At 31.2% G+C, this 17,125-nt stretch overlaps 2 protein-coding genes across 3 annotated transcripts; both read right to left on the reverse strand.

The window, feature by feature from the left end:
* Positions 1 to 3,083: 3,083 nt before the first annotated feature.
* Positions 3,084 to 4,770, reverse strand: LOC126704332 (elongation factor 1-beta-like). Its single transcript, XM_050403325.1, has 6 exons — positions 4,725 to 4,770; positions 4,583 to 4,676; positions 4,238 to 4,365; positions 3,995 to 4,108; positions 3,432 to 3,593; positions 3,084 to 3,247 (listed from the first exon to the last, which is right to left on the reverse strand). Coding segments are annotated over exons 1-6 (546 nt in total). The 3' UTR covers positions 3,084 to 3,245.
* Positions 4,771 to 8,239: 3,469 nt separating this feature from the next.
* Positions 8,240 to 16,903, reverse strand: LOC126703634 (wax ester synthase/diacylglycerol acyltransferase 11-like). 2 transcript variants are annotated; one of them, XM_050402659.1, is made up of 5 exons: positions 16,666 to 16,901; positions 15,904 to 16,476; positions 11,059 to 11,412; positions 9,362 to 9,499; positions 8,240 to 8,622 (listed from the first exon to the last, which is right to left on the reverse strand). In XM_050402659.1, exons 1-5 carry the CDS (start codon positions 16,849 to 16,851, stop codon positions 8,470 to 8,472), a joined length of 1,404 nt encoding a protein of 467 aa, XP_050258616.1. In that variant the 5' UTR covers positions 16,852 to 16,901; the 3' UTR covers positions 8,240 to 8,469. The 2 variants fall into 2 exon arrangements, with proteins under 2 accessions (XP_050258616.1, XP_050258617.1); XM_050402660.1 differs by lacking the exon at positions 9,362 to 9,499 and having other exon boundaries at positions 16,666 to 16,903.
* Positions 16,904 to 17,125: the final 222 nt, after the last annotated feature.

Below are 17,125 nucleotides of genomic sequence, written 5' to 3' on the forward strand. Positions count from 1 at the left end.
TGCACAGTGCGTGAACAGTGCATACACTGTTCATAACAGTAAATTTTGTAACCCAAAGTCAACAAATGCGCGAAAAAAAAAAAAAAAAAAAAAAAAAAAGTAGAACTTGTAAAACGCAGACTCCGGATTCAGTGGAATCCAAACGGCCTCTTAGTTTCCACCCTCTTGTGTGTTAGTCTAAAATAAAATAAAAATAAAAAAAACAAACAAACAAACATTAAAATATGTCTGTGTCCGGAATATAACCGTTGAATCCAGCTACTATACCACGTCATACACTGGTTTCCTCATGGATCGTGACCCTCTGACACGCATTGGATTCCCATACAAGCCAAAAACATAGTTGAAAGCCCTGAAGTGAAACCCCACGCAGGCCACTATTTTGTGCTACTCCTCACTGCTCACCATGCACCCTCATGTCACTCTCAGCCGTTCGATTTCAGTCAAATAACCCTCTTTTTCTTTCCCACCTTAAAAAACCCAACAGCGCTAGACTAAATAGGCAAATTCTTAACTTTTTACCATCATAAAAAATTACTTTACTTATTTTAACTTCTTATTTTACAACACATCAACGTGTAATTCTAAAGTACTCCTATATTTTTGGGGGAGTATAGTATTACTAGTAGGCAACCTACTATATCAGATTACCAAAACATCACATTTGATGGTACCATCCTTACATTATATAGTACTAACTTCACATGTGATTGTACTTTTGTCACATTTGATAATTCTCTTATTTTTTTTCTCACATTTGATGGTACTATCCTCACATTGTATAGTACCAACATCACATGTGACTGTACTTTTGTCACATTCGATGGTTCCTTTATTTTTTTTTCTCACATTTGATGGTACTATCCTCACATTGTGTAGTACTAACATCGTATATGATTGTACTTTTGTCACATTCGATGGTTTTCTTATTTTTTTCTCATATTTGATGATATCATCCTCACATTGCTCAGTACCAACATCACATGTGACTGTACTTTTGTCACATTCGATGGTTCCTTTATTTTTTTTCTCACATTTAATGGTAACATTCTTACATTGTGCGGTACCAACATCGCATGTGACTGTATTTTGCCACATTTAATGGTTCCTTTATTTTTTTCTCACAATTGATGGTATTATTCTCACATTGCGCAGTACCAACATCACGTGTGACTGTACTTTTGTTACATTCGATAGTTCCCTTATTTTTTCTCACATTTTATGGTATTTTCCTCACATTGTGCAATACTGACATCACATGTGATTGTACTTTTGTCACATTCAGTGGTTCCCTTTTTTTTTTCTCACATTTTATGGTACCAGTCTTACAAAGCGCAGTACTAACATCACATGTGACTGTACTTTTGTTACATTTGATGGTTCCCTTTTTTTTTTCCTCATGTTTTATAGTACCAGCCTCACATTGCGTAGTACCAACATCACATGTGACTGTATTTTTGTCACATTCAGTAGTTCCCTTATTTTTTTTCTTCACATTTTATGGTACTAGTCTCACATTGCGTAGTACCAACATCACATGTGACTGTACTTTTGTCACATTTGATGGTTCCCTTATTTTTTTTTCCTTATATTTTATGGTATCACCCTCACATTGCGCAGTACCAATATCACATATGACTGTACTTTTGTCACATTCGGTGGTTCTCTTTTTTTTTTCTCATATTTGATGGTATCATCCTCACATTACACAGTACTAACATCACATGTGTCTGTACTTTTGTCACATTCGGTGGTTCCCTTATTTTTTTCTCATATTTGATGGTACCATCCTCACATTACACAGTACTAACATCACATGTGACTATACTTTTGTCACATTCTGTGGTTCCCTTATTTTTTCTCACATTTGATAATACCATCCACACATTGTGCAATACCAACACCACATGTGATTGTACTTTTGTCACATTTTGTGATTTCTTTATTTTTTTTCTTACATTTGATGGTATCATCATCCTATTGTGCAGTACCAACATCACATATGACTGTACTGTTGTCGCATTCGGTGATTTTTTTTTTTTTTCACATTTTATGATACTATCCTCACATTACGCAGTACCAACATCACATGTAACTGTATTTTTGTCACATTCAGTGGTTCTCTTATTTGTTTCTCACATTTGATGGTATCGTTCTCATATTATGGAGTACCAACATCACATGTGACTGCACTTTGTCACATTTTATGGTTCTTTGTTTTGTCCCACTTTGATGGTACCATGTTCACATTGGGGAGTACTTAGTTTCTGAGTCTCTGACTTTCTTCTCATTTCTCTAAGTTTTTCTATAGTCTATGCTTCTCTCTCCAAGTTCATCTCTCTCAAATTCTTCTCATCCAAACCATCCACAAGAACCTATCTAGAGCGATGATGACTAAACAAAACCCTAAGCAAGACCCACAAAAGAAGAAACAGATCCCTAAGCCATGAACGGTACCTCACCAACTCTAGTGAGGGAATTGTTCTCGCCAAAAAATAAAAATCCATTGTTTATTTGCTGTCTTGCGTTACCTCTCTCTCTCTCGATCGTGCTCTCTTTCCTCTCTCTTCGACTTTGCTCCATTTTCAGAAAGGATATCACCATTAATTGACCTCGCCGATGCAGGAAAAGGGGTTTTACACAGCGACAATTGAACCCATTTCAAGTACTATAGAGTTGGTTTGAAATTTCCCCAAATTTTTTTGACTTGTGCTTCACTTTTTCACCAAAATTGCTTGATGATCGAATTTGTGAGGTTTGTTCTTCACGTTTCCACTATGTAAACACAATTTTTTTAGCACCTACGTTTTCTATCAGAGGAGAGGGAGACTCTTAAAAACTACTAAAATGGCTTGTTGTGATTAGAGTAACATCTCCTTTAAATATGGAAGGTTCACATACCACTTTTTTTATGTTGTACCATTAAAATAGGCCGTGTCAACATCTGAGAAAATGTTACGTCCCTGGACTTGTTGAGAAGAGAAACAGGGAGAGGGAGGGTGGAAGTTTATACCACGTAGAATATAGATACTGCAATGATCAATATAATATAGTAATAGACACCATTTGCTCCACTGGGACCATAATCCACAACTAAAAACTTAAATTAAATTCCAACAAACAAAATTTGTAATATAAAGATTCAAAATTAAAAATATAAATAACATTAGCCATGCATAAAGGTCTTCAATCCCAGCTAAGACTGCAACATCTCCAGCACCGACACATACAAGCACATCCTTCAATTCTGCAACAAGAATCAGACGTGCCAAATTAGACATCAATATTCCAAAATGAGCAATTAAGCATACAATATTTCTGTGGTCAAAATCAGGCAGTGCATACAATGATAGGCTGATCACTAAATGACCCAACAAGTGGCGCAAGCATAAATTCATTGGCATAGAAATAATTATTATAACAATACTTACATATTTTGTTGAAGGCTACAATGTCACAGCTCTGGTCATATTCATTAATGGGTTCGACTGTAAGATGTTCCTCAATGAGAGTGTCGACAGACACCAAGTCATCCACAATGGTAAGCATTATCGTCATTTTCTTAATACCATACCCAACTGGTACAAGTTTAGCTGTCACAATCAATAAATCAAAGTCAGAACAGAAACAAAAGAAATAATTGGTTAGCTAGAGTGACAAGACATCAAGGAACAATAACAAAATAAAGAGATATAGAATGTGTTACTAACTGTCAAGATCACAAACAAATAACATAAATAATAAGAGAAATGTGAGGAAAAAAAAAAAACTATTTCATCATAAACATAAAAACAGGGAAACTTGTAATAAAGTTAATGGTAAGAATGACGTGATTATGGAAAATGAAGTTTTTATCAACCATCAGTAAAAAGTTTGATAATTAATCCTCCCATTAAGATAATTTTTGTAAAAAATGGGAGCAAGACAAAGCCTTTTGCTTGATTACTTTTTAATGCTCAAAATTAACACAAGGAATCACAGATAAAAAACATACATGCTCCCCAAAGCAACCCTTCCATTTGAACGATTCTTACTGCTTCCTCAAGCTTTTTCATATCAGTTTCATCATCCCATGGCTTCACATCCAAAAGAACTGATGAATTGCCAGCTGATAATGAAAATCATAATTAAAAAATGACTCAATTTAATGCCAGCGGGAATGAAGATAGGGAGGAAGACACTTCAACATATTTAAAATCAACATAAGCATCATGAAAATAAGCCAGAAAACTCACACTCCTCCTTTTTGCCAGATGCCTTGACAGCAGAAGCACGTTCCTCAGCAGCCTTCTTCTCCTCTTCAGTCTCTTCACCGAAAAGGTCCACATCATCATCATCATCATCATCATCCTCAGCAGCAGCGGCCTGAAAAATAATATTTTGACAAGTATGAGATCAAACTACTTTAAACAAATCTCGGAAGATGAAAAGAAAATGATTAAGGATAACGAGCACTGGTACAATTGCAAGAAAGCATAAAGGAATAGGATATAAGTATTGACCAAATTGACTCAAAAGAGAATATGATTGAGAGGACAGAAATGTGAGTATTAACAGCCAAAAGATGATAGAAGGTACTTGCCTTTGTGTCACCAACAGGAGGGGTTGCAATCGCCTCCTCTTCGATGGGGGCAGCTCCCTCAATAATGACACCACACCCTTCTTCAGAAACACCACTAGAATGGAAAATCAATTGAATGAGAGTCAGACATTATGGAAATTACCGCATGGAATTTGTAGTGGCAGAGCCACAAAGGAGTTATAGAACATAGATTTTATCATGAAATTTGAGGATGTTTGGATTTTACATCCTGCTGTTTTAGAATTTAGAATTTGCCCCCAAAATTTTAAAGGTGTTTGAATTTTATTTCGTAAAATTTGAGGGATTTTGAACTTTACATTCTAAAATTTTAGAAGTTTGGAGGGTAAGATTTAAATTCTGAAACCTAAAAGTGTAAAATTCAAACACCTTAAATTTCAAGGTATAAAATCCAAGTACCTCTAAATTTTAAGGATGTAATTTACAATTTACCCTTAATTCTAATAGTAAAAATGTTTTGTTTTTGTAGTTTTGAGAAATTTTTGGACGTTAAATATATTATGTCAATTTCAGAGTATAAAATCCAAGTACCTCTAAATTTTAAGGGTGTAATTTACAATTTACCTTTAATTCTAATAGTAAAAATGTTTTGTTTTTGTATTTTTGAGAAATTTTTGGACGTTAAATACATTATGTCAATGGGTTCTAACAATGAAATCAACGGATAGAATCTACATTCTCAAAAAAAAAAAAAAAAAAAAAAAAAAAAAAAAAAAAAAAACTAATAGAATCTAATATGAAATAAATGCTATATTAAATGCATCGAGTAATTGCACGTTTCTCTTACTCAAATCCAGAAATAGACATAAAATATGAGAGAAAAAAAAAGGCCTCTTTTGTATGATCCAAAAAAAGTACTTTATTTTTTGACACCTAAGAAGTTAAGAAAAAGTTATCTATTGTCACCATAGTGCACAAATATTGCTAACAGTTTAGTTGGTGAGAGGCCATGACTAAATTTCATGTTGTTGGGTATTAGACTCGTTAATATTCCAGAAGATTTTCACATAACTCATACAATGCCAAACTAACGAGTTTAACATTTTCAAATAATTCATACAGCCAAATCAGTTTGAAATAATGTATTTTTTTTGTTGATTTTTTTGTTTTTTGTTTTTATAGGTTAAATAATAGGATAAGATTACGTGGTTATTTTTAAAACCTTAACTGATTTGATTCATTGCTTTACATTACATGACATCACTTAAGTTTTCAAATTTAAAACATAAATTATAAAAAATAAAAATAAAAATAAGTGTGTCCCACATATTAAATGAATCTTGGTGCAAATTGAGTAATGCTTGGCCGAAGTCTCATAAATGATATGAATATGATAAAATTGAATTTTGCATGAAATATGGTCATAGTTCATGTGTTAACTACTAACTAGCGAATGTAAATAGAAAGTCCCCTTGCGCTAATAGAAAATACCTTGTTTTAAGTGGAGTTAGTGAAATATGGGCAAACAGATCCAAGTGTGTGTATGACTTTGAGGGACTCAAGCATGAGTCCCTCTCGTGTGAAAAAGTAAAGTATACTCTATATTGAATATATATATATATATATTCTCTCTCACAGTAAATAGGCCCTACAAATATATATCCAATACAAGGTATAATTTTTCCTCCAATGTTGTGTACTCCTACATGTATTGTTAGGGATAAGATCAAAAAGGCACAACAAAAACAACACAATTTTTGTTCCTCATAGTTGAGAACGAGGATATTATGGGTTCTAATTACACAAATTTATATTTGATCATAAACCTTGAAGTGGAATATTGAATTGTGAAGTTACCAAGAAAAATAAAAGTATTAAAAACCCTTATACATAATTTTTCATGTAGAACTTGATTTTAGGGTCTTCTACAAGTGTAACACTTAGTAAAGATTACAATAAGTGCACATGAAGTTAGTTCCAAGAATGCAAGAAGAGGACGTTAGTTTAGATTGCTAGAAAAACCTATATATGGAGCCATATTAGTTTACAAGTTGTTAGTTGGTTACTTTGGACTTGCAAACAATTATCTTGCAAATAATTAACTCGTATATATACTTTGTAGTACATAGCATTTTTATGATCCTATCATTGAAGAAATAAGAAAGCATTTTTTTTTTTTACGAATAAGCACATTAGGGCCTTATCATAGTCCTTCACGCCAAACCTAAAAAGGAAGTAATCCTCGACCAACATCCAAATGTGGAGATTGATTAAATTCTAAGCTTGAAATACCAACATTATTTGTTTCTTAATAGAAAATAGAAAACTAAAATGACAAAGGCAAATAAGATGTTATTTATCATTCAATCCATAAACTTATTAATTTTTCACGCATAATTTAAGATTACAAAAATTTGAAATTTAAACCTTTGATTGATGACATAAATATTGATATTTGATCTACTTAAATTTTGTAAGCATGAAGGATATAGTAAGAAAATGCAATCTAATAATGAATTTGTCAAAATTCATATACAATAAAAAGATATAAGAAGAGTTTGAAGTGGTTCTTTCTAAATTAGTTTAAAGAAAAACTTTGTTTAATAAATGTTAACACACACTACCACTCCCTCAAAAATACCAAATTTAATTTTTAAAAATAAATTAAACCCAAAATTTGAGGAAAAACACAGGAACTCCAAGTCCAAGAAGTTGTTGGAGATTTGTAAATAGGAACTCCAAGTAACTGAGACTTAGAAAAATGGCCAACATCAACAAGGAGAAGGATGGCTTAAGCATTAGCAGGGAAAAAAAAAGAAAAACAAAGAAATAGAATGGCTTTTGTTTCACTTTCACACTAGCCATGCGAATCTACCTAACCATTACTAGAGAATTTTATTTTTATTTTAAAATAACATTTAAACATGCTATTAAAAAAAAAAAAAAGCAACAAAAATCCAGAGATAACGGAAAGTGGGTTTGATGAAGAATTATATATCCGACAATGTTTTGGTTGCCATTTGCTAAGGAGAAGAAAGTGGCAGACAACCAAAGGCGGAGGGAGGGGCTTTGGGTTTGTGCTTTCCGGTGAGGCATTGAACACAACCACCCGGTTTTGTCTGGTTTCTCGGTGGTACTTTCAGATTATGACGGTTATTTCTCTGTGATGATTTTCAAGGTGAAACTGGGTTTTGATTTCTGAAGATTTGGGGCCTGTTTTAGTTGTGACATAATATGTATTTCCATAATATTTTTTAATTTATACATATTTTCATAACATTTAAATAATGTTACCATGAAGGATTTTAATTATAATTTTTTTTATTCCTTGTAAGAGATGGATAATTTAATTAAGTAGAATAAAATTGTGTTAATTTTTTTTTTTTTTTTTTAAATTGCTAAGGGGTTGGACCGCACGGTTCTCACCAGTTCGTGCGGTCCAACCCTGGTTTTAGCGGTTCACAGAATTAACAAAAATCCAGTTATTTATGCTTAAAAAACCGATTTTCACCCCAGTTCCCGATTTTCATGGTCCGACCTTTCGGTCCGGTCTGGTTCTGAAAACTATGAACCAAGCTGCTCTTGGTTTGATATTTCATATTTGTGAGGGAGTGATTGTGTTTGTTAAGTTTATGGTTTTAATGTGTAAAATATGAGGTGGCATCATGTCATTGGAGGGTGATATATTACACCAAATAATAAATCAAAGAGAAATAGACTTGGCATTATGATAATAAATATTAAACCCAATAATGCAGGATGCATTAAAGGTATAAAACCCATCTACCTACGTACAGTTTTACATGGAGAATGAAAGAAAGGATGAACAATCATATATAAATTGTACTGACTTATTTATCGATAGAAAATCAATATTATGAATGAACAATTCAATTTGTTGATTTAAAAAAAAAACAAAAAATCTTTGTTTAAATAGTAATTTCATCATCAGCAGCTTTGAGAATTTTCTTGAAGGCATTTTCCACACATGACTTGAATCTTTGGGGATCCAAGAATCCTTTCTCCATTACGGCGCTAATCCTCAGGTTTCCCATATAACTTACCATTGTTATAATAAGGTTCTGCAAATCCATTTAAAAAAAAAAAAAAAAACATGTTACAGTGGGTCATAAAATATGATGAATCTAATTGAAAGCAAGGTGTTCTATAATTATTCGTAAAGATGATTGAATTTGAGGAATTTTTTTCACATTAAATCATAAATTATGCTTGTTAATTTGTTCTATACTTTCTGCTGTAAAGACCAAAAAAAAAAAAAGTGAACACCAAAGATCTGAGAATAAGTGTAACAAAACATTATCTGATTGCTTCTAATAAGTAGAAAGTTACAAATATCATTCTGTAACTTCGAAAAACAGAATCATTTTTATGACTTGAAAAAAAAAAAAAAAAAAACCAATGTAAGAAAAGCACATGCTCTCTTTGTTTTATGAGGCAAACACGTCACATCTATACTTCGATATCTACGAGATGGATTATAAAAATTAAATAAATAAATAAAAAACTACAAGAAGGTGGAATTTGTAATTTTATTTTTATCGAAAAATCTTTACAAAAGATATTTATTTGTTTAAGGCAAACTAGGTGGTATATATAATAGGAAAGTGCTATCTCCATAATATTTTTATAGAAAATTATAGGTGGTAAGCTGTAATTAGTTCTAATTTGAATCTATAACTTAAATTATTTTTTTTCCCACTCATAACAACTAATAGCAACCCACTACCTAAAATTTATCGTGAAAATGTTATAGAAATAACATTTCTCTATATAATTACAATTTTAATTTTATATTTTTACCTGAGGTACACCTAACACCATGAAGTATAGACCTTTAATCGGATGATTATCCAAAGACACTTGTTCCATTGGCCCGATCACATTCGAAATTGACAAACTGGAGTTCCTTAGTGTCTCATGGACAAATCTAGCGGCTGTCTGCAGTAGTACAAGAATGCCGAAAAGATCTTATAAAGTATGTATTCAAAGATAAATTTAACTACCACCGTGTACCCTTGGTGCGATGGTCACTCCACATATACACTTAAATTAGGCTAGAGTAGAATTTCTATCTTATATTAAAAAAAAAAAAAAAATCAACTACTTTAGAATAGTGTATATACAAATGCACAATTAAAAAAAAAAAAAACACTTTCTCACACACACCACATATATATATAACGGTCATTTATAATATTATGTAAAAAGTTGATTAATTTGAATTATTTTTAACTAGACAAACAAATGAAATTGGAAAGCATAATTTTTCAAATTCTCTCTTTTTCTAATTTTAGATATGTGATTTAGTTTCTTAAAGTTCATTTATATTGAACTTATTGTATTCTACACTAAATAATTAACTTACTTGACATAAAAATTAAAAATTTTAGATGAGACACATAACACAAAATTAAATTCTAATTGAAATTCTAATTGGATTTTCTCTTAATTTTGGCTATATACATATAAGATTTTTTTTTTTTCAATATTTTTTTAAGACAAAAATTGTTTAACATTAAAATAAAATTACACTTTACTAATATAAACTATACCCCTATTTACATCTATGACTCTAAACTTTCAAAATGCATGATTACCATCCTAAACGATTAAATTTGAACCCTATCGTCTATATGACTATTAAATTAGACCGAAAAACATGTCAAAGTGCGACTCACGTGAACTCTGCATACATGGCATCACATGAACATACCAAATTTCCGCTCTTTAATCATTTAAAATAAAATTATTTAACAAATTTAACTCTTATTTTGCCACGTAACTTTTGTTTTAAAGGGATTAAAGAGGGTCAATTCGATTTGTTCACGTGGTGCCACGTATGCAAGAGTTACATGAGTTGCACATGACATATTTATCAATTCAAGCTAATAGCCTAATTAATTAACGATAAAGTGCAAAGCGAAACACAAGTCATGGTTTAAGATATAATCATATATTCTGAAAGTTCATGGTAATAAATTGTAATTACCCTAATATTGATTAATATTAGGCAGCTTTGCGATGTGAAGAAATTGCTTCAAAAAAATTAAATAACTTTTGGATATCAAAATAGAGGCACCAATCCAAGATTATGTGGCTTGCTTATAAGGTATATACTATATACCGAATACAATCCCCTTTCACCCCTCCCACCCTTTTTCTAGCCATTTTTATTCAAGAAAAGAAAAACTAATTGACATTTTTAGTAATGTGATAGAAAAGTATGATATTAATATCAAATGTTATTAGCAGCAAGTATTAACTATTAACTATTAAACTAAGTATGCCAAGAATTCTCTCTCTCTCTCTCTCTCTCTCTATATATATATATATATATATATATATATATATATAAGTAGGGTTTTTAAATTTTTTTTTTTTAAAAAAAAAAAAGAGAAAAGAAAAAAAAAAGAACCAACATAATTGTTTTGAAATTTATCAAATGATAGAAGGTAGAAATAGTGAATTATTGGTGATGAATAAGATCATGAATATACCTCAGGACCTCTAAGTTTCTTCACAATCTCCAAAAACCTACCAGTGAGATAAACACCCAATGAGCTTTTCTTCTTCTTGATTATCTTGCTTGTTGCCAAAACAAAGTCAAGTGGGTTTTGAGATTTATGGTCCTTAAGCTCTGGCATTGGTACATGCAAGAAGGCGAATTGGTTCCCCCATGGCACCTTTGAGTTAGGTTTAAGCATCTCCTCAATTGACTTGTAGCCACTCATTGTTCTAGTGTTGAGCAATACCAATGCTGTGGAATGTGATTTAGTTGATTTATTGCTAATCTCTTGCATGTACAACCGGTTGCCGAGGAAAATTATTCCAGTAATTACATCATTTACTGTCTGCACTCGAGAAAACAAAATTTGGTCGAACAATAATTTTACTATAATATTGAAAATTAATTGTGCATTTTCTATAGATTTTTATAACAAATTAATCTTCATACTTATTAAAAAAATATAATAAAAATTAACAAAATTCATTGTATCACAAAAAATAATTACATTAAAAAACTAAGTCTATAAATGTTTCAACAAACTATATGAAGATCAAGAATAATAAATTTGCACGTTATGTACAAAATGATATCCGCGTAAGGTATTTTTTTTTTTTTTTTTTTTTTTTTTTTTTTTTTGAGTCAACTAAATTCATAAGGGAACAAAGTAATATCAAACTTTTGGGCCTAATGATGCAAATGATCACAAGGTTGACACCAATCTGCGGACACCTAAGAAATAAAGTATAAAGACCTTGAAGACTACCAAAAGTAAACTGGTGAAAGACGTATATATTTTGATTAGGCTTACTAGTAGTTATTATACCTTTCTTTCATAGTTTGCCTTCTATTTAATCTCATCGTGTGAAGATTTTCTCCATGATTTACTTAGGATTTGAAATTTGAACATTGGCGTGTTATTTGGCTTAATGGATGATATAGCATTGTGATGATTTGATATGAGAATTTTGGCAATCATGATACCTCTATCAGTTGCCTCTAATTCCTAGACCTAACACAACATAAATTCACAATGCCCTAATTTGTCTATGATCTCATAGTTGGCCCATTATAATCTGCAATTTTTTTTTTAATAACCCATGTGTGAGGTGGTAGGAAAATTTAAGATTGTTGTAATTAAAATTGTTGTGACCCTAGGACTCTTAAATTTATATTAAATTTTTTAATTTATAATGAGAGGCTTTTAAATGGTGTTGTAGCATTGCCAAATAGAATAATGTTTCTCTTTTTAAGTTACGTGGCAGAATTTTAGATGGGCAGTTTTCCTATGTGGCAGCACGACCTTAATTGTAAAAAAAAAACTTCTACTATTATATATAGTATATTAAATACTTTGTTAACAGATCAGGTCAAAATTGGGTACAAAGTTAGAATTAGATCTGACTAAAACAGTTTATTGTTCCTATTATTCATACCTATCTATTCTTTGTGTGTGGGTGAAGATGGATTAACAAGTCTAATTTTCCCAATCAACCCTTATCTTGCTTTTGATTTAAAGGCGTCAATGTCAACATATTGTCATGAAGGTGAAGATGGCATGGTGTCTAAGAGGGTAATTACTATTTTCAATATTTTGGATGCTAAAACTAGGGTTGTAGGAGAACTAAACCTAGGAATTTTGGATAAGTCTACTTTTGGGGCAATGCCACCTTCGAACTTTCTCCCTTGCTCACATAATTTATTAGACATGGAAAAATTGGACCCAACTCAAAGTTGAAATTTTTTGACCTAAAGTAAAAACAGGTGACTTGTGACCTGACCTTTTTTATGGATTGGTTTGGGTCAACCCGTTTCACCTGTGGCTCGACCCATTTTTAAAACAAATTTTTTATTTTATTTTATTTTAAATATCACGTGACCTCAAAACCATTGGCCCTTGAATACACATGCATGGTAAAGCAAAAAGGGGTGCTTATTAGCTGATAATGTTTAATGCTACTGCAAGTGTGTGTGCATATAATATATGTTATATGTAGACTATAAATAGTGATATAGGGCAAGGTACATATATGAAATAAGAGGATTAGTGATGCTATCTTGATTGATAAATTTGGTACATATGAAAAAAGGAAAATTATTAAATATTCTAGAGTACCATAAATGTATACTCTATTATCTCATATTAATTGTGGGTCTCACCATAAATTAAATTAATGAGACCTACAGTTATGTGAGAGGAGGAGTACGCATTTATGGTACTCCAAGAATACTTAATAATTACCCATGAAAGAAGCAGAAAGGTAATGAATTTTTTTCCAATTTTGTAATATCTAACTCATAACATGTGCGATCTTCCAAATGAGACATCATTTATTAGTAATGAGACACGCATCATGAAATAAGAGGATTAGTAATGCTATCTTAATTGATAAATTTGGTGCATATTAAAGAAGCAGAAAAGTAATGAAAAATTTCTTCAATTTTGTAATATCTAACTCATAACATGTGCGATCTTCCAAATGAGACATCATTTATTAGTAATGAGAGATGCATCATGAAATTAATTTTTTATGGTGATGACATCATGATATCATTACTGAATAGTGAACTTCGAATTGTTTAAATTCAAGAATTATTTTATTTTTTAAATGTTTTTTTAAGTATTTTATTATTTTTGTTCATTTATTTATTTTTTCTATGAAAAAAATAGGCATCAACCCAACCCGCTTACAACCCATTAAGGATAACCTGTTTTGACCTGAATCTAATTAACCTGACTCATTTGCCTTCACTATAATTTATTAGGGTGGACAATAAGGGGATTTTTTTTTTTTTTTTTTTTTTGAGAATTAGGGGATTTTATTTAATGAAAGAGTACTATTGTTTTTGGACCAACAAATGAGAATAAGCTAGGGGGCCGAAATAATCTCTTTCTAAACCTTGGGCCACAGAGAGTGGAAGACTAAAGATGGGTACCGATCCAGTCAAATTAAAAAACAGACCAATGGGTCACAAGATGGGCAGGAACATCAAATTCTTTAATAAAAGGAAAAAGAGAAGTTATCAAAAGTATCAAAAGAGTTTAAGGTGAGTTCAATATTAGCAATTTAAGCTTTATGGTATGTTAAGATTTGGTAATTCTTGAATAAGTTTGAAATTTTTTTTTTTTTTCTTCAAATCTTTATACGCAAAAATGAGAATTACAATTAAAATTTTTTTACCTATTCATTTATATTCATACAAATGTTTAGTTATTAAGTTACATGTAAATCACTACGCACACTTAGCATAATAATCACTCTACAAGTACAAAGTTCCTGTGGGGTGGAGGGACAAAGGCCAAGACTCATGTTTTATATGTAATTTATCACATATTATGTAATAAATCACATATGTGATTTTTTCCCTTAAAATAATCATATATGTGATTTGTTTTTAACTAAAGGAATAATATAAAAGCAGTAGGTTTAGTCACATATGTGATTTATTTTTAACTAAAGGAATAAAAAAAATAAAAATAAAAAAAAGAAGCAAGTTTATCCATATTATTATCATGCTAACAAATTTAAATAAACATTTCTTTTATATATATACTAGTTTCATCACACGCGCGTGAGGTTTCTTTTTTTTTTTTTTTTTTTGGTTTAGAGTCATAATTTTCCATGTATAACCAAATTTTCTATAATCCCTTTCATATAGTTCACACATCATACAATGTCATAGAGTTACCAATTCACAATATATGTAGTTGATAAAGTACGATACATAATATAATTCAAATGCAAACGTAGTAGATAAATTTTGTTTATAGGCTTACCAAATTTGAGAAAAACTTTTGACCATTGAGAAGAATTCAGTATATTAAATAGAGAGTGCAAAACAAGATAGTGTCAATTAGAAATAGAATGAAAGAATAAAGAAGAAACTGAAGAAATATTGTGAGTTTTCAGTTAGAGGGATTTAATGTTATTAGAATTTTTCCTTGAGCATTCCACTATGTTGAGAGAGGGAAGAGATCGAGGAACAAATGAAGTAGGAAGTTTTTTTAGGAAGTTGCAATTGGTTTCTCCGTGGGTTATTTATTTTTATTTTTTGAAGTGATGCAGGTAGTTTTCTTTTTATAGAATGTGAGATAGTTGTTATTTTTGATAGGAGCATGGGGTCTTTTTTTATAGGACATGGGGTAGGTTTTTTTTTTTTTGATTGATAGGAGTGTGGGGTATTTTTTTTTTTTTTTTTTTTATGGAACATGGGGTAGCTTTTTTTTTAGGAATTTGGGGTAGTTATCTAGTGGGGAGCTTTTACTCTGTAAGTTTTTTATTTTTAATTTTGAGTTTGGTTTACCTTCAGTACTTTTTTAATTTGACATATTATTTTGTTTTAAATATAAAATGGCAAGTGGTAGTGGGTTTTAATCTCCATATTTTATTTAGTTATTGGATGATGTGACAATCTCTTATTAAAACAAAATGAGACTCCTTTTAAAAAAATACTGAAGGTAAATCAAACCCTTTAATTTTGTCTATTTACAGTTTTAATCTCATTTCTTATGTTTTAGGAATAATGATAAATTAATTAAATTAAGGATTTTTTGGAAGTCAAAAATGTAATACCTAACTTTCCAAATCCTCTTAATATATAGAGATATACCCACATCACTAGTAAAAAGAGAAAGCTTTTTTTAATTATTTAAATATTAAATAAAATTTCAGATGAAAAGTATAGGATACATTCAACAAAAGTATCAATGATGTTTTAGCAAAAATGCTTTCATCCTATGATCACATTTAATAGGCATATTAGGTCGTTAGTTACCAAAAAAACAATATGAAATTGAAATCATTAGCTAATTTGAAATAAAATATGCTGATCATACCACTCCAAGCTTGTCCTTAATGTGTTTGATACAATCCATAGGGAATATCATGTTTGATACCATGATTGGCTGATATTCGACTCCTTCAGCCCCAGACCTTATCGGTGTTCGATCATCTACGACCAATGTACTCTTTAACATGCTCCAACCAAAATCAGATACAGAGTTAAAGATGAAGGAACAAAGTTGAGACACTCTTCCACAAACACTTTTTCTGCCACTTTCTGGCGCTGAGCTTTGGTGTGACGGAAATGTTAGGGGAAGAGAAGGATTATCAGCCCTTTGAAGACAAGAAAGAAGTGCACCCATGAGAGAGTAGCCATCACCAAGCGCATGATGAAGCTTGAATATGATAGTACCAGCTGCATTGCTTGTTGGATATTTAACCATGTGAATTTCCCATAGTGGTTTGTTTTGTGGAAAATGCTCCATTGCAATGTTTGATATATAATCTTCAAGATATTCATCATATGATGGGGGTAACAAGCCAGTAGGGAAAATAGGAAAATTAACGTGCTCTTCAAGCTTCACCTCAACCCTTTTCCATTGTTTCTCACCTTTTCTATCCTTAACCTGTTGCAAATTCTCACTACTTAGTGCCAGTTTTAAAGGGATTAATGTAAGAACCTTAAAAAGCAGCATCTGAATACCCATTTAACCTTCCATGCATTTACGTTTGTGTATTTCATAAAAGAGGAAAAAGAAGACAGAATCATATTATTTTGCAAGAAAAACAATATTGAGAAAAGTAGATAACATCACCATGATGGAGGAGAAGCGTGTATTGATGGGCAGGAACACATCATTGAGCAATGATATGGTACGCGCTTCGTTGATTTCAATTGGTACCTCGCTTTGCATGACACCAATAATAGATACTGACAGAACAGAGCTGTTAAAGTATTGTGCATTAGGACTCGCAGGCTCTAATCCTTCCTTTAGCTCCATTTTAAATTGACAACAGTTTAGTCGCAGATTTGTGGCGTTAAAAGATTAGCTAGAATGTTATATTTATATTAGAAATTTAGAGCACTGACGATAAGTTCCTACAGAAAATAATTTGAAAAAGTGTTTGGCTAAATTACAATTTAATCCTTATATTTTAGTAGTGATTTGAAACTAGGAAAATTCTTATTTTACATTGTGTAAACTTATACGGTAGATCTACCACTTTTTCTACACTACTCACAATTTGCCACATGAACATCTATTATTAATAAAA

The sequence above is a fragment of the Quercus robur genome, chromosome 10 (genome assembly GCF_932294415.1).
Source record: "Quercus robur chromosome 10, dhQueRobu3.1, whole genome shotgun sequence".
NCBI lineage: Eukaryota > Viridiplantae > Streptophyta > Magnoliopsida > Fagales > Fagaceae > Quercus > Quercus robur.

Coding starts and splice junctions, on each gene's coding strand:
- LOC126703634 (XM_050402659.1), bottom strand. CDS start 16,851: ATGGAGCTAAAGGAAGGATTAGAGCCTGCGAGTCCTAATGCACAATAC. Junction 16,477..16,665: donor CACGCTTCTCCTCCATCATG/GTGATGTTATCT, acceptor AATTTGCAACAG/GTTAAGGATAGAAAAGGTGA. Junction 9,500..11,058: donor AGAAACTTAGAGGTCCTGAG/GTATATTCATGA, acceptor GTACTACTGCAG/ACAGCCGCTAGATTTGTCCA.
- LOC126704332 (XM_050403325.1), bottom strand. CDS start 4,770: ATGTTCTATAACTCCTTTGTGGCTCTGCCACTACAAATTCCATGCG. Junction 4,677..4,724: donor GCCACTACAAATTCCATGCG/GTAATTTCCATA, acceptor TTTCCATTCTAG/TGGTGTTTCTGAAGAAGGGT. Junction 4,366..4,582: donor CTCCTGTTGGTGACACAAAG/GCAAGTACCTTC, acceptor ATTATTTTTCAG/GCCGCTGCTGCTGAGGATGA.